The sequence below is a fragment of the Dendrobates tinctorius genome, unplaced genomic scaffold (assembly GCF_039654945.1).
Source record: "Dendrobates tinctorius isolate UK_male_01 unplaced genomic scaffold, ASM3965494v1 ptg000026l, whole genome shotgun sequence".
Taxonomy (NCBI): domain Eukaryota; kingdom Metazoa; phylum Chordata; class Amphibia; order Anura; family Dendrobatidae; genus Dendrobates; species Dendrobates tinctorius.
Genome location: NW_027361694.1, coordinates 8,920,988 through 8,940,877, shown reverse-complemented (window position 1 = coordinate 8,940,877; position 19,890 = coordinate 8,920,988). Strand labels below are relative to the sequence as shown.

The following is a 19,890-nucleotide window of genomic DNA, read 5'->3' as shown; positions in this document are numbered from 1 at the left end:
GACACTGGCGGTACACAGACAGAACGCAGGTATAACAGTACAAGGAACCATAAGCTAGCAACAGGAAACACTTGTTGCTCCAGAGCCTCCTCTATGGCAGAGGAGCCAGAAATAGTACTCACTGTTCTATCGTTGGTTTGGAGCACTTTTGAAAAATACGCGCTGTCTCTTTAAGGCCTCTTTCACACATCAGGTTTTCGCCGTCAGGCGCGATCCGGCGCTTTTGACAGAAACCGGATCCGGCGAAATGCAATGCCGGATCCGTTTTCCCCCCCATTGACTTGCATTTGCGCCGGATCGCGCCGGATGGTCATGCGTTTCATCCGGTTTTCGCCGGATCCGGCAATGTGTCGCGATCCGGCGTCTGGAAAAAACGGTGACTGTAACGTTTTTTGTCTCCGTCGAAAAAGCCGGACACGCCGGATCCGGCGCGTCCGGCTTTTTCACACAACGAAAGCCTATGAGCGCCGCAATGCGCCGGATCCGGTTTTTTGGTCTGAGCATGCTCAGTAGCTCTGCCCACAAGACATATATAAAAGCAAGACAGTGGGACCCACAGCCACACCCAACATGCCACCCAAGACAGCAACCAGGCGCAGGAGAAGGCAGGAGACCACTGCAGCACCATCCGCACCACCACCACCCCAAATGGAGCAGCAAATAGAACATGCTGAGGAGGGGAGGCCAGCAGCAGATGAGAGACGGTAATTATCAAATCCCCCATTCCTCCAAACTAGGGCTATTGAATATCAAGATATTCATTGGCCCTTTGTTTCTCTTTATTCAACAGCCACCCAAGAGATGCAGCAGCAGCAGCAGCACTGGCTTCACTGGCAGCAGCTGTAACACCACCCACAGCCATGGAGTCTGGCCAGCAAGAGGACAGCACATCTTCTGGGAGCCCTCCCTCGCATCGTCAGCGTTTGACGGTAAGTTTTTATTTCCAAAATCCATCTTCTCTGTAATATATGTCTATTCATTGCCTTTTATTTCAAAACAGGAATCACAAGATGAAGAGGAGCTCCCAGAAGAAGAAGGAAGGGGTGGACAGACACTTGGAGTGGGCTCACAATTCGTAAGTTTTTTGCATCAAACGCAGAAACACAACATCACACTACACACAACACATAGAAAACAATGTTCTGCAGACCACACACAGCAAACAAATGCCTACATCCAAAGACATAACTTTTTTTGTTTTCTTCTCTAGTCTTCCCAATCTGGTGCTTGGCCAAGAGGTCCTCGCAGTGCCTCCCAGGGTCGTCGGCGACAGCAACGCGGCGGTCACCAGCGTGTAAGTATAAATATTTTTGCTTTGTTTTTTTGCACTTTTTATTTCATTTCTTTTGTGGAGGCTAATTATGTTATTTTTGTCTTTTTCTTTAACAGCCTTCACAGCGTGCTCCCGACTCTGACGGTGAGGATGGAGGGATTGATGTGGACCGCCTCATCGATCTCGTCAGAGAAAGGGAGCCGCTCTGGAATATGGCTGACCGCCGCCACGCTGACCTGATTGTTACCCGACGACTCTGGGAGGAAATCTGTTCTCTCCTTGTGGGCCGCTGGGAGGACCTCGAAGCTCGGGCCCAGATTAAAGAGCGTAAGTATATACAGTACCGGTTGCTTGATGTAAACCAGTGTTTCCCGAACTCCAGTCCTCGTGGTCCCCACGGATCATGTGTTCAGGATTTCTATTTACTATAGAAATCATGAAAACATGACCCCTGGGGACCATGAGGACTGGAGTTTGGGAAACACTGATGTTGTATACTAACCACTCCTTTCTTGTTTCAGGGAACAGAATTGTGAATCGGTGGCGGTCTGTGAGGGATCGTTTCAAGAAGGAGTTCAATAAAGAGATGCGGGCCCCGAGTGGATCTGGAGGACGCAGGAGCAAGTACAAGTACGCAGAAGCCCTGTCGTTCCTCCGGGAAACAATGGTCACCAGAAGGTAAATATTACACACCACATGTGAAAAAAAATGTTATATGTAAAAAATTTTTTCAGCCAGGGCCATACCATGTCAGAATTTTAATTGTTTTTTTTTTCTCTTTATTCCACAGCACGGTGAGCAGCACTCGGGAGCCTGCACGATTGGACCCTTCTGAGGCGATCCCTGAGGAGACCGGCACCGAGGGACACTTCGACCGCCCCGGTACATCTGCACCTTCCCAGCCTTCCCACACATTCGACCCATCTGTCCCATCCACCAGCACAGGAGCATCGTGGCCGCCTACATTACATGAAGCTGCTGGTGAGGAGATCGCTTTCCCTTTACCCCACCCTTCTGCCCCTGCCACCTCTAGTACACCTGCGGGTACTGGGCGGCAGCGGCAGAGGGGTCAGGAAAAGACTTATGCGCCAGAGTTCTTGCATCTGAATGCATCTTTCCAGAACTGTCTAAAAGTCTTGTCAGAGCAAATATCCGCAGGCTATCAGCAGATCAACTCCAGCATTCTGGAGGTGAAGACACTTCTGCAAACCATGCATTCAGAAGCAAGATCTTCGCCAAACCACACCTTTTTCAGGTCTGTTGTGGAGCGCATGGAAACGCTCTCTCCTGCCCAGCAGATGCATGTAATGCATTCATGCCACGCTGCTCTCCAGCAAGTTACCTCCCAACCTCCTCCTCCTCCCACCACAGTAGTTCCTCCACCTGCACCCCCTCCAGCCACTTTCCATCCTCCCCCTCCTATTACATCTACACCCCCTCCAGCCACTTTCCATCCTCCCCCTCCTATTACATCTACACCCCCTCCAGCCACTTTCCATCCTCCCCCTCCTATTACATACCATCCACCTCCAGCCACTTTCCATCCTCCCCCTCCTATTACATACCATCCACCTCCCCAGCACCATCCACCTCCCCAGCACCAGCAACCTCCCCAGCACCAGCAACCTCCCCAGCACCAGCAACCTCACCAGTACCAGCAACCTCCACAGTACCTGCAAACTCCCCAGTACCAGCAACCTCCCCAGTACCAGACATCTCCCCACTTCCAGCAACCTGCCCCGTACCAGACATCTCCCCACTTCCAGCAACCTGCCCCGTACCAGACATCTCCCCACTTCCAGCAACCTGCCCCGTACCAAACTCCTTCCCCATACAACTTGCCATCAACATCATCTGCTCCTACAGTCCCTGCCCAACTCTCCACTCCACCACCCACCACCTCTTCTGCTTCCCACATGTCCACCCATTCTGTAGTTTTTTCCACACCTTCACCTCTAACTGTTCCTTCCCCACCACGATCCCAGTCCTCTCTCCACACTCCCAGTGTCGAAGTGTCCCGCAGCCCCTACAGCAGTATTTCCACCACACACTACACAGAATTATAATGTGTGTATTTAAATAAAAATGACCAGTTTTATGGTTTCAGTTTTATAGTTTCAAAGTTTTATTAAACAAGTTTATTAAAATTTTAAAAAAGTTTACTAAAAAAAACATTTTTCAATAAAAGTTAAATTATTTTACACTGGTTGTCTGTCATTTCTTTCTGCGGCGAAAAAGGTTAAATACAGGGTATTTAAAAGGTGAAATGGTATTCAAAACTAGGTATATAACTGTGGGTAAATTTTAGCTTTTTGCCACAGTTGTGTTCCTGGTTGTGTTTGAAGCAAAGTATTTCACCTAAAAAGTTGTGTTTATTGTTGGTGATTTCCTAACAATGTACACAACTTTTGTTAAAAGGTGAAATACTTTGCATAAAACACAACCAGGTACACACCTGTGGCCTAAAGCTAAAAATAGAGACCATGACAAGATAGCCAACTTTGGTTGGCAAAGGTATATACTGTTGGTCCAGAAGGTACACAAGTTTGGTTAGGGCACAAATCTTTCACACTCTGTCATCCTGCCAGTGTACTCTGCCTTGAGGTGACATAAAGTATAGTGCAAAATTGTCCCTCATTACTGAAACCGTCACAGAACTTCTAGTGGTAATGTCATGGTAATCTTGCAAGGTGGTTTCTTCAGAGGTGTCCTCAATGGAAATGGGTTCCTTGCAGATAACAAAATTGTGGAGTACCACGCACGCTTTGATCACCTCGTCCACAGTTTCTGTCTTGAGGTTGATCGCAGTCAATAGGACCCGCCATTTGGCTGTCAGAATACCAAAGGTACATTCAACCATTCTTCTTGCTCTTGTGAGGCGGTAATTAAAAATGCGTTTTGGTCTTGTCAATCCTCTGCTAGAGTACGGTTTCAAAAGGTGTTCTGACAGCTGGAAGGCTTCATCCCCTACACAGACAAATGGCATAGGTGGACCAGATGTTTGCGGCAGCGGTCTAGGTGGTGGGAACTGGAAGGTGTTTCCATACAGTTTACGCCCCATGGCAGACAGTTTGAAAACTTGAGAGTCATTGGAGCGGCCATAGGCCCCAATATCAACCGCAATAAATTTGTATTCCGCGTCAGCGATGGCCATGAGGACAATTGAAAAATATTTCTTGTAATTGAAATATTCCGATCCCGATCCAGCTGGCTTTACAATGCGGATATGTTTCCCGTCCACAGCGCCCAAGCAGTTTGGAAACTGACATATCTGTTGAAACTTGTCAGCAATTTCAATCCACCTCTCTGTTGTGGGCTCTGGTAAAAACTCTTCAGCTAAGGAGTCCCACAGTGCACGGCATGTGTACTTCACAATTCCAGATATGGTGGAAATCCCGAGTCTGTACTGGAAATGCAGTGACGAAAGGGATTCTCCAGTTGCAAGAAATCTGTGGGGAATTAAAAAACAATAAATTAGTTTTAAATCACAGCATTACATACCAAAACTGACCTATAACACTTGGAGATACAAATTACCACCAACAAGATTGCAGTGAAAGTGTGCTCTGATGCGATCATATCCAATAAATGTGGCTTACCTTAAAGTCACCATCAGACGCTCTGCGGGTGAAACAGAGAAGCGGCAATAGGTGTCCGCTTTTCTTATGAGGTGTGCAATGCGCTCCACCAAGTAATCAAAATTCTCCATTTTCATCCTAACATATCCAAAAAATTTATCCGGGTTTCGTGGAAGGTCCATGCATAGTGTAGAATAGACCCCACGCGTCATTCTCTTGGCTGTGATGGGGTGGATCCACAAACGTTGTCTACGATGCCTGATGCGCTGCTGTCTCGCTCTCTCCTTCTCCAGAACAATCACCCTCAAACGATTCGCCTCCGCTGTAAAATCCGCCAAATTCTTCAAAATATTTCCAATCACAACATCCATCTTCGCCAGTAACTTGCTCTTCTCTCCAACCTGCACTTTCTCCTCTACAACCTGTCAAAGAAGGGCTGTAGGAACACGCTATATATAGTTTTCCAGTAGCCAATCCCGTTCGGAAGGCCACAAGGGTCAATTTTAAAAACCGGATCCGGCGTAATCCGTCGAAAAAACGGATAGAAAAACGGATGAACCGGATGAGACGGATCCGGTTTTGTCTGTCCAGAAAAAGACGGATCCGGCAGAAAACCGGATCCGTCACATCCGGTTTTCAGAAACATTTGCCGGATCCGGCGTTCCGGCACGACGCCGGATCGCGCCTGACGCCGAAAACCTGATGTGTGAAAGTAGCCTAAGAGACTGGGAGCGCGCGCCCTCAGAGTCATACTCGGAGACCTGCTGGCTGCACACCAGGAAGCATCAGCAGGACCAGGAACCGAGGCTGGGCAGCGGGGAGTGGATCGGGAGCGGGGAACCTGACGGAACCCCGCGGAGGTGCGGGCATCGGCGCTACATTTAGTAGATTGGCTCACTCGGATGCTCACAGCTGTAGACACAGCAACATTTCTTCTGCTAATTTATTTAAAATATACAGCATAAACCAGTGCAGGGTTCAAGAAAATAAACATGACCTTTCTGGCGTAATTTGAAAACAAAAGATAACATATAGCACCATCCATATGGCTGCGGGGATTTACCCACTCAGGAAAAACAACACGGTTCAGTAATTAGCCGATACTATAAACAGAGCTCTGGAACTCTCGCCTCCAGGCACATCGAACACCCAGTGACTCAGAAGATTGACTATTTACCTTCTGAACCCCAAGAGGAGATATGGTGAACAGCCTTCCACCCGCTCTTCAGCTGTTCACTTAAAAACCTAGCCCTTAAAATGACCGATTAACCTCTCTCAGCACTTAGTGTGCTGGAGCATTTTCTCTAGCTTCATATCACTGAAACTAACAATCTCAGTGATACACATCTCCCATCCAGTACTTTACCGGGGACTTTGTCACACTTGGCATACCGTATATTTCCCTTATGGACTTTTTATTTATACTACTGTATGTATTTTGTCTTCAGTAGTTAAGCATTTATTTTCCTGTGCTCATTAAATCTTAACAAGCAGTCTTTATTTCCTTTTAAGAAGTAAATTATTCTGAATGTATCAGACAATAAAACATTGTTATGTTGAGAATGGCTAATGTGAACAGATTTTCAATTGCCATCTGTATCTTTTTATTATGTTTTTTCTTACTGTGCCTCCACATTTAAAGGCTTACATTAAATACCAATGAATAAAAGTTAGAATAAGCTATGTAATGACAGTGTTGGATTGTGTGCATTTAACCATTTGTTTTGAGCCATGTGGATTAGTTCCATTTTGAAAATTATAATGGACAATTGCGCAATTGTGAATTATGGGTGGGGACCATTAGTAACCCCACAACAGAGGAGCTTGGTATGAGGGCTAAAATAGATCTCTATGATGTTGTTAGTTCAATTCATAAGGTTTGTGGTGGGGCAGACATTTGTGACTGTAGTATAAATGCAGATATCCCTGAAACAGTTAAAAGTAGTAGTGACATATCCATTCTCCGGCTATTTCCATTGTGATGTCACCTGCTCGCTATACTTCAAGAAAAAAAACAGCTAAACAACAGAGGCTTTGCAAGGGAAAACTTGATGGTAGTGCCGGCGTCTAAAAGACTCCGCATACATATACCCTTAGGCTGTGTGCACACGATGCGTTTTTTTAAGCGTTTCCGCAGCGTTTGAGCCGGCTCAGACGCTGCAGAAACGCTTAAAAGATGCATCAAATTAATTAGCATGCGTTTTTGGCTTTCTGTGCCAATGCATGCGTTTTTAACCGCTCAGGAATCGCTTAGCGGCTAAAAACGCAGCATGCTCATTAATTTCCGCATTGCTGAGCATTTTTAGCCATCCCCAATGATCCCAGAAATCGCGTGTCAAAAAACGCGTCAAAAACGCGTCAAAATCGCGTCAAAAATTGCGCAAAAAACGCGCGGAAAAAGACGCGCGATTTCTGGGAAGGTGATCCTTTTCCTGAGCGTTTAAAAACGCTAGCGTGTGCACATAGCCTAAGGGTGCAAAACATGAAACAAGCAGAGTTCGAAAAGGTAAGTGAATCCGAATATCAAAATACCTAATCTAATGACTGAAGTGATTCAGCAGGCTGTAGATGGGAACTCAGTGGCTGAACTTTTGTGTTGATTGCTTGCATTCAGTTTGATTAAAAAGGTTGTCCACTATATTATTTTTTAATGTGTTGTGAACATGATTTTGTGTTACTTATTAATATATACCGTAAGTATTAAGCTATGTGCACACGCTGCGGATTCACCTGCGGGTTTTTCCTCGCGGAACCGCAGGTAAAACTGCAGGTAAAGCGACCTGCGGTTTGGCCTGCGGTTTTACACCTCTACTATGTTAAAGGTGTGAAACCGCAGCGGAATCCGCAGAAACAATTGTCATGCTGCGGTTTATAAACTGCAGCAAAACCGCGCGGAAAAAAACGCAGCGTGAGCACAGCGGTTTTTAAAACCCATAGGGTAACATGGTACTGTACCATGTCTGTGGAACTGCTGCAGTTCCGCAGGGCCAAAACCGCAGCAGAATCCGCAGCGTGTGCAAATAGCCTTACAGTTTCTCCTCCTGAACTTGTTAGTGTAGCCTGTGACAGACAACATAGCCCTTTAGTCCAGAAAGTGAAAACTGGGAAAACTGTTTTCAATTGGTGGAGGCTGATGGACCGGTCTGGTCACATGTTCCTCCCCAATCAGACATTTTGAGGACAGGAGAGTTGTGGAGTCACTGAGAAAAGCTACTGTTAAGAAGAACAGGAGAAAAACCTGTAATACTTGTATATTAGTAAGTGCCACAAAATAATGTCCCCGGTATATTTGAAAAGAAAAGAAATTGACCAAGCATTTTAAGCAAAAAATACATCAAGCTGATACTTAAAAAGTATCATAATAGCAAAAAATAGTCATTTACATTCCTATAATTATTTCTGCAGGGTGAGTTTAGACATGATGTCTGTTCAGGCAAACACTGGCCCTAAATGGGAGGAGAAGAACAACACAGCCTTTTGGAGAGGACGAGACAGCTGTAAGGAAAGACTGGAACTGGTGAAACTGGGCAGGAAACATCCAGACATGATCGATGCTGCTTTTACACATTTCTTTTTCTTTAAACATGATGAGAACCTATATGGTCCAATTGTACAGCCAATACCATTTTTTGATTTCTTTAAGGTAAGTAATTTTCAGTAAGCTGCATTATAGAGGACAGAATTACATATATATCTCTGGAGACAACATTCTACCGTTATTTTCCTCCTTAGGCTGAGTGCAGACGTACTTTTTGGCCCTGCGGATTTTTCCGCGCTGAATGGATGAAATCCGCAGGTCAAATGACCTGCATTTTTCCTGCGGATTTCTTCCATTTTTCATGCGGTTTTCATGCGGTTTTTGTGCGGTTTTCCATCGCGGTTTTCCCCCTGCGGATTTGTTGACAAAGGAGATGGAAAACCGCACAAAAGAAGTAACACGCTGCGGATTTTGTACCGCGGGAAAACCGCGCGGAAAAATCCGCAGCGTCTGCACAGCGTTTTTTTTTTTACATTGATTTTAAGGCTACTGTACATCACAATGCAGAAATGCAACGTTTCTGCGCGGTAAAATCCGCTGCGGAAACGCTGTAAATCTGCATCGTGTGCACACAGCCTTACACTTAAAGGAAATCTGTCACCAGACTTTTGCTACTCCGAGAGCAGAATGGTGTGGGGTCAGAGACCTCGATTAAAGCAATTTATCACTTACTTTACTGGGGGCTGCAGTTTTGATTAAATCCCTGTTTTATGTGCTGCAGATCTATCAGTCCTCTGAATGCTAAGCTCTGATGGACAGCAGTATGCAGGCTCAGACTGGCCCACAGGGGAACAGGGGAATCCCCCGGTGGGCCCCTGTGCAAATCTAGGCCCCCAACATTACTGTATGGGCAGTACTTGTCATATTACACTTGATTCTCTAAGGAAAAGAAAAAGCAGCATTTCATTCATTAACCAAACTACCCAGTTTATTATTATAAAGAGATATAGGTAAATTTGTGAACCAGGGTCATGCAATATTTGTTTGCAGGAGAAAGGTGGGCCCCCAAAGTCAATGTTCTGGTGGGCCCTTGACACCCCAGTCCGACACTAGCTGTATATACTATGTTTTGTCAGAAAGCCTCCAATCAGTGGTGGGGGTGGGGTTATACTGGACTCTTGAATATAGAAAAGTGGATGACATCATGGTTTCTGGTTCTTTAGTGATAATCTCCTGCTGAGAAAATAGCCCAGTAAAGGGGGCTTCACACATAGCGATATCGCTAGCAATATCGCTAAAGCGTCACCGATTTTGTGACGCAGCAGCGATATTGCTAGCGATATCGCTATATGTGACACTTACCTCCGACCGACTCCCCGCTAGCTATTGCTGATCGCACGAGAACGTCCTGGGCCGTTTCTCATGGGCGGCTTCCTGCTGGGCTTCCTGCTGGCGCCGACGAGCGACGCGTGGACGCGGGCGGGAGAACGTCTTCATCGCCGCGTCTGACAGGTAAGTAACGACCACCGACATCGCTAGTGAGATCTGCCTGTTTTGCAGCTCACTAGCAACCATTTAGCGATTCACCAGCGATCCTGACCGGGTCGTATCGTGGTCGGGATCGCTGGTGCATCGCTAAATGTGATGGGACCCTAAGTGTCACCTCTGGCATCAGGGACTCTGTCTCTACATCATGGTGCTTTCATATTATTTGGTAAAAACCCTGTGACAGATTCCCTTTCAATGGATTTTCTAATGACATATGGAAATTATAAATGCCACAGGGTCCCTGTTTTGTCCTCACTAAATGAAGCAGACTTCATATAGCTATACATGCAGCTAAACCGCTATACTGGGATCCAATAAGGAGACTGTAGGTTGAATCTGTGCTTTATTGAGCGTGGTGGTATATTGATGCGGTGAAACTACAAACAAAAACATACATATACACTGAGTCAATACAGGGTACATCAGGGATACATATACATAATACATTAAGAATCAACATCTGCACTACTAGCTGAGGAGGGGGGAAATTAACTGAGCAGACTGATCTGAGACAGGAATTAGATACAGGAAGCATGTTTACATACCAGCGATGCTGACACAAGGGGAGAAGAGAAATTAGATGCTCCCAGGAAGCAGGTTGAGAGAAAATGGAGAACTGGAGGGAAAATGGGGGCTGGACAAACTATGATCCTTTGCAAAACTTACCAGGGTGCCTTGCAACCTTCCCAGAATACATTGTGAATGGAGGGAAAGAATACGAGCATCAAAAGTGAAAGTAAAATAACACACTGAGACTGTGGTTATGGCTCTGGTCACTAGATGGAGCCAGAAACAATGAAAACATTAAATCTATGGAATAAACTGAGCATTCCGGATGTTCACTAGTAATATTAGCTGATAGACAATCAAAGATTATGAATTAAATGTCGGAGACAGAACACTCCCCGTCTGGCATCAAACGGATGTCACTATTCTTATTCTCCGAAGACAACAATAAGACCAGCTCAGTTACTAGTCTGGAGAATGTCTTAAGTTCATTCCCTTTGGCCATCCCTCAGTTCGACGTTGCCATCCTTACTTGGGAATGGTGCGATCACTAGTCCAAGTGGCAAATGGTTCCGATGGGCCTGACAGTCTTTCACAAGGACGAGGTCTCCAATCCTCATATTAGGCCTGGTGGATTGCCACTTTGTCCGTGGCTCAGATTAGACAAATATTGTTTGCGCCACCTGTCCCAGAATGTATTGGCAAGACTTTGTACCTGTCTCCATTGGCGCTTAAAAAGGTCCTTGGCATCGAATCCTCCTGGAGGGGCACTGGATAGTCCTGTTTTCTGGGTAAGGAGAGTGGCTGGAGTCATTGTATGAAGTGTAGACAACTGAGGGCTGATTTCAGCATCTGAGTCCTTTCTCACTAGTTCAAAGGTGTCTGGACAACGTTCCTCAGTGTACAATAGTTTTGGTCCTGAGAGCCATGTTGTACTTCCTAGTCGACTTGCGTCAACCGCTACAGTTGCGTTATCTGCAGGAATTTGGTCCGTGGGAATGTAATGCCACTGTTTTGGATGAACTGATCTTATTTGTAGCACTCTGTTGTTGAAATAAACGTAGAATCATCTAGTTTCATTGTGGATGTATCCCAGGACTACTTTGCTGTCTGAGTAGCACTTGACCTGTGTCAGATCAATATCTATCTGGGATGCAATGAACTCTGCTAACTCGACGGCTAAGACAGCAGCACAAAGCTCTAACCTGGGTATAATGTGCTCTGACTGTGGAGCAAGTTTGGCTTTCCCCATAACGAATCCAGTGTGGCTCTGATGTCAGAGACACCGCACTGCACTCGCTCACAGAGCCAGTGCGCGTGTCCTCAGTACAGAAACAGTGCTAAAAGATACCTGTGGAGCAGGGCAGCAGAGGTGACAATGCGTGCTTCAAACTATTAGTGTCAGCGTCCAGCCAGCGCCAGAAAGTAAAGAGGCACAGGACCTGCGGACACTGAAATTAGCAAGCTGGCACAGGACCTATGGTCAGGTGACTGCAAGGGGCGGGGCTTAGCATCCTGCTTTCAGATATGACAGGACACCATACAACAACTCAGAGTCATGCAAAACGGAGGTCACAACAGTACGGGCAAACGAGGCACAGGAGGGACAAACAGACGGGTAGCCAGACAAAGACAAAGGTCATACACAAGAGGGTGACGTGGTACCAAGGGGACGAGCAGAGAGAAGTCGGGTCACAAGCAGAGAGTCATACACGAGAGGTAGCGCAGTACAAGAGGGCCAGGCAGAACTCGTAACAGGGACAGAACCGGATCAAAACCAAACAAGCAAGCAAGATACCAGGCACAAGGCACACGTACGCACAAGGTCAACTAACTCAGCCGAGGGCAGGAGTATAACTGACACCGGACCTAGGTCCAGTGAGCATTAAATAGGCGCCCTTTGCCAGAGAGAGGCGGAACAATTAACCCCCAGTCTGATCAGGATGGGCCAAAGCGAAACCCCGTCCTGGATCATGACATCTGACATTTGGAGTCCACAGTTTTGAGATAGGCAACGGCAGCAATTGCTTTGACAGAAGCATCTGCAAATACATACAGTCTTTGGCTTTGTATTTCTGTAGACGGTACAGGGGTGTATGGTCTTGGACCATTCAGGTTGGAGAGGGCTGCTAAAGAGTTCTTCCATATTTTCCACTGGATTTTCTTATCAGATGGTAGGGGTGCATCCCAGTCAGATGTTTCCTTAGTTAAGTCTCTTAGTATGGCTTTGCCTTGTATAGTAACAGGAGCTGCGAAACCCAAGGGATCATACAGGCTGTTGATGGTAGACAGGACACCTCTGCATGTGAAAGGCTTTTCTTCCTGGCTGACCTTGGTACAATGGCAATCAATGGCCTCCTCATTATAACAGGCCCACTGAACGGGCCTATTAAAGGGAACCTTTCCACCTCCAGATATGACTATTAGGCAGGAGTCAGACCCAACGTATAAAAATACGGACCTTGTTCCTGGCTGACCTGAAAGGTGAAAGTGTCTGACTGTAGATTCCGGAGAAGCCTGAGGCTGTGTTGCATCAGTGTGGCGTCTGACCCCAGGTCCAGGTCTCTGAGACCGTTACACAAGTCTTGTGAAGGGAATGCTTTTATGAGTTCTTGGCTGTTTGAGGCTATTTTGTGAAGCCTGAGGTTAGAGCAAGCAAGCATCTCTTGAGCTCTCCTGAGAAGACTGATGGCAGTCTCGTTTGAAGGCATGGCTTTCAGACAGTCATCAACATAAAAGTCCTTTTCTATGAATTGTCTGACATCTGATCTGTGTTCTGTTTCTCCTTCTTGAGCTGACCTTTTGAGTCCGTAAATGGCAACTGCAGGAGAAGGACTATTGCAAAAGTTGTGCACTCTCATGCGATACTCTGTGATCTCTTTAGTAGAATCATTGTCTCTGTACCAGAAGAATCTTAGGAAGTTCCTGTCTCTCTCTCTCACAAGGAAACAATGGAACATTTGCTGGATGTCAGCGATGAAAGCAATGGAATCCTTACAGAAACGCATAAGTACTCCCAGCAGTTTGTTATTGAGGTCTGGTCCTGTCAGTAGAACATCATTCAGGGAGACATCATCGAACTTAGCACTGGAGTCAAACACCACTCTATTCTGGCCCGGTTTCTTAGGGTGGTATACTCCAAACATGGGTAGGAACCAGCATTCTTCAGAGTCTTTGAGAGTGGGAGCTAGTTCTGCATGGCAGTTCCCAAAAATCTTTGACATGAAGGAGAAAAAGTGATCTTTCATCTCTGGTTTCTTTTGCAGATTATGTTTGAGAGATGAGAAACATTTTAATGCTTGATTTCTGTTGTTTGGTAGACGTGGTCTGTGGGTTCTGAAGGGGAGAGGTGCGACCCAACTGTTGGTCTCATCTTTTATGAGTCCTTTGTCCATTATCTCTAAGAACAACTTGTCCTCTACCGACATTGCTACTTGGTTGTCTTGCTTAGTTCTCTGGAAGACTGTGCACCCCAACTGATCCTCATTGCTGTCATGAGTAAAATCTATTAAATGATTGGGTAGTTGGATGCTGTGTGGTAGTTCCTTGACGTGGAAACTCGTTGTTGCAAGGTTGAAACAGAGATGGGCATCCTTTCTTCAGTGTATTTGTTAGCATGCTTGTCACAGAAGATGGGGTGTGCATGTGTCCCAAGCATACGTTTCCTATTTTGACCCATCCTAGGTCTAGCTTTTGGGCATAGGAAGCATTGTGGAGTCCATTGATGTGACTTCTCACTTTGTGAACCTGAAGGATATCTCTTCCCAACAGCAGTATTATCTGTGCCTGACGGTTGAGTTCCGGTATAAGGTGTGCTATGCGTTTTAAGTGAGCATGATGGATTGCCACATCTGGTGTAGGGATTTCAGATCTGTTGTCTGGGATCTGATTACACTCGATGATTGTAGGTAGTGGTAGGCAGAATTGTTTGTCTAAGGACTTTTGGCAGTCAGTAGCTTTCCTGCCTGCTGTTGTCACAGTACCTGCACATGTCTTTAATGACCCTTTGATATTGAATAGGTCAAAGAATGTTGATCTAGCCAGGGATCGATTACTTTGATCATCCAAGATAGCATACAGTCTTACAGTTTTGTCTCTATTGCCCTTTGGGTACACTCTGACGAGGCATATTTTTGAACAGAACCTACTGTCTATTGTCCCTTTACAGACTTCAGTACATTGTGAAGTGATCTCTGGCGTAGCTGCATCAGTGCTCCTTTTCTCCCTGCCATGCTCTTAGTCAGCTGGCGTGTTTTGTGCACTCCATGGAGCTGGGCCAGGGTGCAGGACAGTGTTATGATCTGTGGTGCCACATTCTGTGCATTTTACACTAACCTTACAATCCTTGGCGAGATGAGTGGTGGATGAGCAGCACTTGCAGCAGATACCGTTCTCTTTCAGGAATTTTCTGCGATCTGGCATAGATTTTCCCCTGAAGGCTCTGCATTTCAGGAAAGGATGAGGCTTCTGATGGAGCGGGCACTGCTTGTCAAGGTCCTGTACCTTTGTCTCTGATTGAGAGCGGCCAGCAGACCTGTAATTGGAACTTGGAGAAGAAACATAAGTCTTGTGCACTGCCACGGATGTTCTGCGTGGATTTGCAGCCGGTGACGGTGTGGCATATGACATTGCAAAATCAAAGCTGGGATCATTTCTGATTGTCGCTTGTTCATGTATAAATTCTACAAAAACGGAGAAGGGAGGGAATGGAACACTGTGTTTGTATTTGTACGTGGAACCACATGTGAGCCACCTCTGCTGTAGATTGTAGGGCAACTTTTGGACTATAGGGTTAACACCTTTGGCTGTGTCAAGGAATGCAAGTCCTTGTAGGTCACCTTCACATTTGAAAACTAGGACCTCCTTTAGCAGGTCACCTAGCTCTCTATGTTTTGGGAGACCTTGTCATGCCCGCCCTGTCCATTATGCCTGTCATGTCCGTTATGTCTGTCATGCCCGCCATGTCTGTTATGCCGCATGACTCCTGGAGCGGTGTGCACGTGCACTGAATTCTCATGCCCGTTATGTCTCGTGCTGCAAGATTCCTGAAGCGGTGTGCACGCGCGCCTTACCTCATGGCTGCACGCCGTTGCTAGGTGACATAGTAACATAGTAACATAGTTTTGAAGGCTGAAGGAAGACCTTATGTCCATCTAGTTCAGCCTATTTTTAGTGCAGCTGTTCTGCATTGTTGATCTTGGGGAAGGCAAAAAACCCACAGAGTAGAAGCCAATTTTCTCCATAGGGAAAAAAATTCCTTCCCCTAAGCTGGGTCAACCATCTACCTATAATATTCTGTTATTCGTAACCTTCTATACTGTTACTCACAAGAAAAGCATCCATTCCTTTCTTAAATTCATTCAGTGAGTTGGCCATCACCACTTCCTCAGGAAGAGAATTCCAGAGCCTTACTGCTCTTACCGTGAAGAACCCTCTTCTACACTGGTGCAGAAATTGTCTTTCCTCCAAACGAAGAGAATGCCCCCTTGTTCTTGTCACAGTCCTTGGTACAAACAGTTCATTGGAGAGATCTCTGTATTGCCCTCTGATATACTTGTACATATATATTAAGTCTCCCCTAAGTCTTCTCTTTTCTAGAGTAAATAGACCTAATTTTGATAACCTTTCTGGGTATTGTAGTGAACCAACTCCATTTATCATTTTAGTAGCCCGCCTTTGAACCCTTTCAAGTTCAGTAACCATCTGTCTCTGTCTGATTCTGCAATCCTCTGTATTCCTGGAACCCCTGATCATGTGACCTTTCCTATGTTCCAGTGCTGTCTGATTCTGCAATCCTTTATGTATTCCTGGAACCCCTGATCATGTGACCGTTCCTATGTTCCAGCACTGTCTGATTCTGCAATCCTCTATGTAATCCTGGAACCTCTGATCATGTGACCTTTTCTATGGTTCAGCCCAGTCTGATCTAGCAACGCTCTCTATGATCCTGGAGGATTTGAACCGGAAGTCCTTCCCTGATCCTCACCCGGAAGTGCAGGTGCTATGTTGCTATATCTGACCGCCCCTTCCTATAGTCGTGGCCTGAGTATCCTGTTGCTTCCCTGCATGGCTGCTTGGTCTTCTCGGTCGCTCCCTGTATTCTGTGCCCCTGCACTCTGCTCTGTAGTGCGTCTCTGCACACACTCTGTGCTTGTACTCTGTCTCTTGTCTTGTGCCATGTCTTGTGTTGTCTCTTGTGCCATGTTTGTCCTTGCCTTGCTTTGCTTTGTGGTACTTCCGCTATTCTCTGCCTTAGCCTGTTTTGCTATGTGTCGCCTTAGCTATTCTTTGACTTGTAGTCCTTCCTCTGTTCTCTGCCTTGCCTGTTTCACCGTGTCTGGCCTTTGCTATTCTGAGCCTTGTAGTACTTCCGCTGTTCTCTGCCTTAGCCTGTTTCGCTATGTCTTGCCTAAGTTCTTCCTTGCTCTTACCTATGGTGCTCTGTTGTGCCTCCTGGCACATGCACCATTCCGCCTCTCTTACCTATAGTGCTCTGTAGTGCCTCCTGGCACATGCACCATTCCTCCTCTCTTACCTTTTGTGCACTCTTGCACATTTCTACTCTAGTCTCAAGGTTCTCCCTTGACCCGGCTCTGGGCTTCGGCCTACGCTCCGCTGCTAGCTCTGTTCTTGCTCTGACCTGGCTCTGTGTTTCTGCCTACGTTCTGCTCATTGTTCCGTACCCTGTCTAGCTTTGCTTTGTTTCTTGCTTTGCCTTGCCTTGTTTCTTCGTGTGCCCTTTGCATGCGCCTGGCCTTCCTAACCTCCTCCTTGTGCCTCAGCCGTGCCCGCCCTAGCCGTGCCTGCCTGCTTGTGCCTCAGCCGTGCTCGTCGGTCAGTGACAGCTGTGTCGCCTGCTATGCCCCAGCCGGGTTCGCTGGAGTCTTGCCCGCCTGTTTGTGCTGCAGCCCGTCCAGCTAGCCAGTGCCCCAGCTGTGCTCTCTGTGCTTCCTTGCACCCACGCTGTCTCTGCACTGTGCTCTCCGTGCTTCTCTTAGCACGCGCAGGCCCTCGCCTGCCCCGTGGCATACCTCCCCGTGCTTCTGTAAAAGTACGCGCAGGTCTTGCCATGTCCCCTGTCGTGCCCTCTCGCACGCACTGGTCCTAGCCTGTACTCTGTCCCTGGCATGTCCTCTGCACGCGCAGGACTCTACTTTTAACCCTGACCCTGGCGTGTCGCTCTGCACGCGCAGGACTCTGCCTTGAACCCTGACCCTGGCGTGTCTCTCTACATGCGCAGGACTCTGCCTTGAACCTTGACCCTGGCGTGCCTCTCTGCATGTGCAGGACTCTGCCTTGAACCTTGACCCTGGCGTGCCTCTCTGCATGCGCAGGACTCTGCCTTCAACCTTGACCCTGGCGTGCCTCTCTGCACACGGAGGACTCTGCCTTGAACCCTGACCCTGGCGTGTCTCTCTGCACGCGTAGGACTCTGCCTTGTACCTTGTGCCTTGGCGTGTCTCTACACACGCACCCTGTCTTGTTTGTTGAACTTGGAACCCTGGCGTGTCCCCTACACACGCACCTTGCCTTGCATTGAACCCTGGTGTGTCCCCTACACACGCACCCTGCCTTGCACCTTGCTTTGAACCCTGGTGTGTCCCCTACACATGCACCCTGCCCTGGACCCTAGTGTGCCCCTAGCACGCACCCTGCTTGGAATCCTGCCTTGAACCTTGGCGTGTTCCCTAACACGCACCGTGCCTGGATATCTGTTGTGCCTCCTTGCCTGTACCTTGGTTTGCCGAATGCCCGGATCCTGCCGATCGCCATCAGAGCTCCGGAACCTGATGACCCTGTTGATCGTTGCCTGCTGTCCGGAGTCCAATGCCATTGAGATCCAGGTGTGCCACCTGGCACCTACCATGTCATGGACCTTGGTGTTCCCTCGCACGCACCTTGCCGTGTTTGCTTGTTCTCACGTTTTTGCACTGAATGTTTTCCTGAAGTTGTCTTAATGAAGATACCTTGAACTTACGTCTTGTCTTGTCTTGCTTCCTGCTCGTCCTTGTCGTCAGACACTCGTACCTAGTGTCTACCTGAGCCGGCCGTCTGGTGCCAGCAGTCGTGGTGGCTCACCCCCTTGGTCTTGCCCCTGACACTCCCTGTATAGGGGGTGGTTCCTCACAAGGTCAGCTCTCCCTAGGTGGGTGGGTGCCACGACCCAGAGGGTCCACTCTAAAGAAAAAGTCGACTCAGCGTAAGCTGACCTCGTCACAGACCTTTGTTAGATATTTTAGGAAAGTCATCGATTCTTTTGAATAAGGCTCTCTCTATCACCTCTGCTGAGCCGTAACACTCATCCTGCCTCTTCCAGATCTCTTTGAGGCCGAATTGAGGGTGATATATGTTAATGTTCTGATCCTTACTGCGTGTTTGACTGACTCTTCTCCTAGGTATTTGACTAAGAGGTCTATCTTTCCTTTGTGGTAGCCCCAAGTCTCTAGTGACATTTTGGAAGGAAGCTTTCCAAGCTCTGTAACCTTCAGCGTGGTCAGTGAATTTCATGAGCCCCTTGGCAACCAGATCACGTCGTATGAAGAACTTAGCAAATTCTGTTGTCAGCAGAGTATACTGGTGATGGGTCACCCTAATAGTGATGTGAGGTGTGTTCATACCTGTTAGTATCCTCAGGGTGGCGCCAGCCGGTGTCATATTGCTTCGGTCTGATGTGCGGTGTGTCAGCAAGGTGATTCACGTTGGTTACCTGGCGAAGGGCAAGATAGTCATTAGCAGAATTGTTTTGTTCCACGTTTTCCTGGAGCTGAGCCTCATGATGACTCTCACTCACTTCACTGGATGTGTCGTGTTCTTGATTATAGTTTGGATCAGGAAGTTCATTTACATACTGAGATGTGCGTTGTAGTGAATCTTGCAGTGGCAACTTCAGACTTGACGCACTGCTATGGCTATGCAGCTCAGGGTTGTGCGCGGCTTCTAGTGATTCTGCCTCGGCTTGTGCTGCAGCCACTTCCTTTTTTGCAGTTAGGCTCTCTAAGGCGGCATGCACTTGTGCCCTTTCTAACTGCGACCTTCTCTCTTGATCGGCTCTCTCATCATCTATGCGTGCCTTCTCTAACTGCGCCTTTCTCTCTTGATCGGCTCTCTCATTATGTATGCGTGCGTTCTCTTACTTAAGTTGCATCTCTTCTTCAGCATACCTTGCTCGCATTTTGGCGGCTTCAGCATTTGCGCTTTTAATGGCGACCGCGCTGCTGATGGATACAGTATTTGAGGAGATGGCCGTAACAGATTTTGTCCTGTGTGATTTCTGGGACATGGTGCCTTGGGGGGAACACTTGGCTGTGCAGAGATTGCTGTAGCTGTATTAGTCTCTGTGTAGCCGGTGACTGGAATCTCACTAGATGGATTTCTGCAGTTTCACTACTTCCTGCAAGCTGGAAGAAGGGCTGTCTTTTCCCTGAATTGCACTAGCTGGATGGCGCTGTGTAACTGGCCTCTGCAGGATGGAAGACTCTTCTTTCTCTGAGTTTCCACTATCTGGA

At 47.2% G+C, this 19,890-nt stretch overlaps 2 protein-coding genes across 3 annotated transcripts in view; both read left to right on the top strand.

Annotated features, from left to right (window-relative positions):
* POGLUT2 (protein O-glucosyltransferase 2) overlaps nucleotides 1–19,890 on the top strand; it is a 189,346-nt gene that overhangs the window by 89,855 nt on the left and 79,601 nt on the right. For both annotated transcript variants that reach the window (XM_073569487.1, XM_073569488.1), the window contains one exon: nucleotides 8,257–8,494. In XM_073569487.1, the coding sequence (XP_073425588.1) occupies nucleotides 8,257–8,494 (238 nt within the window). The remainder of the gene's footprint in view (nucleotides 1–8,256; nucleotides 8,495–19,890) is intronic.
* The window catches only part of TEX30 (testis expressed 30), a 151,373-nt gene continuing 136,780 nt past the window's right edge, over nucleotides 5,298–19,890 (top strand). The window contains exon 1 of the mRNA XM_073569491.1: nucleotides 5,298–5,302. The gene's annotated coding sequence lies outside the window, so the exon portion shown is untranslated. The remainder of the gene's footprint in view (nucleotides 5,303–19,890) is intronic.